Consider the following 2485-nt stretch of genomic DNA (forward strand, 5'->3'; position numbering starts at 1 on the left):
TCCTCTGAACCTGGCAGATCTTGTCTGGGTCCACACAGGTCCCAGTGGGTTCMGTTCTGTCCTGTTTGTGGACAGCCTTCATGAAGTCTTGTCAGTTGTTGGTATCAGATCATTGTTTAGTGAATTATTTGTCTTTTAGTCTTTAGCTGTGTTTGAATGGTTGGTTTCTGGTGCGTCCTGCTGTCCTCAGGACATTTGTTTCTCTGGATTTTATCTGTTTAAATGAAGCTGATGCTGACGATGAGAATGAGGGTAATAATGATGTTTTGAAACAAACGTTAAATCTGAGCTGAAATATAAAAGTCATTTTAAACAAACAGTTTTCATGCTGGTGCTTGACATGGACAGTGGTTCCCACAGACTGGAGCAGRAACCAGAGCCTCGGGGGCTCGTCTCTGAAGGACTCCTCTGCAGGTTTTCACTCAGGGGTAGATGGGGATCAGRCGGGAGGATTATTGTTCGTCTCTGCGGTGGACACATTTGTGTTGGCGGGATTCCCTGATGTCCCATTGGYTCCCTGCAGCTGAGCGTTTGAACGCTGTAAAGTCATTTTGGATGAAGTGAAGCGACGCTTCTGTTTGTTCTGACTAAATGTTGAGTGGGCGCCTCTCTGCTGCTGCCGCTTTGTTTAATGGAGATATCAGTAAGTGCTAATGAAGTCTGCTAATCCCCGCTACGCTCGGCTAATTCGGCCTCTTCAGCCGACATTCTGCTGTTGTGTTGGAGGGAGATGAGCGTCGGCGCTGCGGCGGCTGATAGCTTTATTGTTTTATTCTTCTGGCTCCATTTAAAGTCCAGGACTAATGGACTTCTGTTTAACTTCTGAGTTCCTCCATCGCCTCGCAGCCTGTCGCCTGTCAATCAAACTGAGTCATGTGACCCCAGGAGGAGGGAGATCAGGCCTCTTAAGAGCAGCAGCCACAGGACCAGCAGCTCAGATCCAGAGCCAGCACCAGGACCAGCAGAAGACCTCCAGACCAGAACCCAGTAGGATCTTCTTCTCTTCTCCCGTAGCTCCACCTCTCTTTTCCTTCTGATCCTGTAGCTCCACCTCTCTTCTTCTCTTCTCCTGTAGCTCCGCCTTTCATCTTCTCTGATCCTGTAGCTCCGCCTCTCATCTTCTCTGATCCTGTAGCTCCGCCTCTTATCTTCTTCTCTTGATGTTTCTGCAGGTATGCATCCTACACGTTGTCCTGTCATCCTGGCCCTCGCAGCCCTGGCTCTGTGCAGTCTGGGAGTCTCCTCTCAGGCTGACAGAGAGCAGGACCAGTACCAGGACCAGGACCTGGACCTGGAGCTGCGTCACCACCGGTTGCTGCAGCAAGCCCGCAGCGCTGGTCTCCTGTCGCAGGTAAAGCTGACCCCCCAGGATCAGAACTGTTCTTCACAGGTTTCTGACAGCCTTAACCCGGTCAGACCCGGTTTGATCAGAATCTGGTCTTTAGGTTTTAGTGGTTCTAATGTAGAGACCAGTCTGAGGGATCCTGATTGTTCCGGACCCCATCCCCCTGGTTAGATTAAACAAACAGGATCCAGAGGATCTGTGGTGGACAGGACCATCAGTCCATCCTGACCCACATCTGAAATGTTTTAATTTGAGTATAAATTTAGATTCTTTGTCATCAGAACCAGCTGGGTTCACAGTCYTGGTCCTGCTCCCCATCTGCATCAGTTTCAGTCTTTGGTTTTAGTTCAACCTCTACAAACTACAGASCAGGATCCTGGTCCAGTGTTGGTGAAAGAATCAAACATCTGTCAGATTTAGTTTTTATTGGGTTCTGGTCTAACGTGGATCTAAATCCTAGAGGTCTTCTTTGGACCCTCWGTTTCTGAGCCGTGTGGTTTCTTCATGTCTCCTCAGGAGTGGAGCAAACGTGCGGTGGAGGACCTGCTGGCTCAGATGTCCAGGCCAGAGGTGGTCTCCATACAAACAGAGGGGAGGATGAACCTGGAGCGGTCCGTGGACCCCCCAAACAACAACAAYGCACAACGTGAGCGCAAAGCCGGCTGCAAGAACTTCTACTGGAAAGGCTTCACCAACTGTTRAAGCCTGATCAGGTAACCTGACTTCCTGTTTAGGCCACGCCCACTTTGTGTACCGTCCGCCCCACATCACGTGACTCACCTGTCTTTGTTCTGTGTTTCCAGCTGAACCAACCAATCACCTGGATGAGTGTGTGGACGGACCAATCAGCACCTGAATAATTAATGTAATTAAACAATAAAGAGAAAATCAATCAGAACTGAGGCTCCGCCCACTTTATTCTGAACACAAACCCGATAAAGAGAAGTACTCATTACAGATTAGGAAAATAAACATGGAAGTGAGGGGGGGGGGAGCTGGGGGGCTGGTGTCAGTGTTTGTGTGGAAACAGCAGCAGCTTGAGGTGTTTGAACACAAACTGTCTAATGAAGCTTTAATGGAGCTGAGAGAACAGAGTCAACAGACTGAAGACCCACTCAGCTGTTAAAGTGGGCTTTGTTT

The 2485-nt window shown here is 49.2% G+C and overlaps 1 protein-coding gene across 1 annotated transcript; it reads left to right on the forward strand.

Annotated features, from left to right (window-relative positions):
- Positions 1-788: 788 nt before the first annotated feature.
- LOC106534197 (somatostatin-2-like) lies at positions 789-2243 on the forward strand. Its single transcript, XM_014030769.1, is given in 4 exon segments — positions 789-987; positions 1173-1351; positions 1862-2058; positions 2149-2243. Coding segments are annotated over 4 exon segments (564 nt in total). The 5' UTR covers positions 789-803; the 3' UTR covers positions 2153-2243.
- Positions 2244-2485: the final 242 nt, after the last annotated feature.

The sequence above is a fragment of the Austrofundulus limnaeus genome, unplaced genomic scaffold, assembly GCF_001266775.1.
Source record: "Austrofundulus limnaeus strain Quisiro unplaced genomic scaffold, Austrofundulus_limnaeus-1.0 Scaffold1115, whole genome shotgun sequence".
In the NCBI taxonomy this organism is placed as follows: Eukaryota; Metazoa; Chordata; class Actinopteri; order Cyprinodontiformes; family Rivulidae; genus Austrofundulus; species Austrofundulus limnaeus.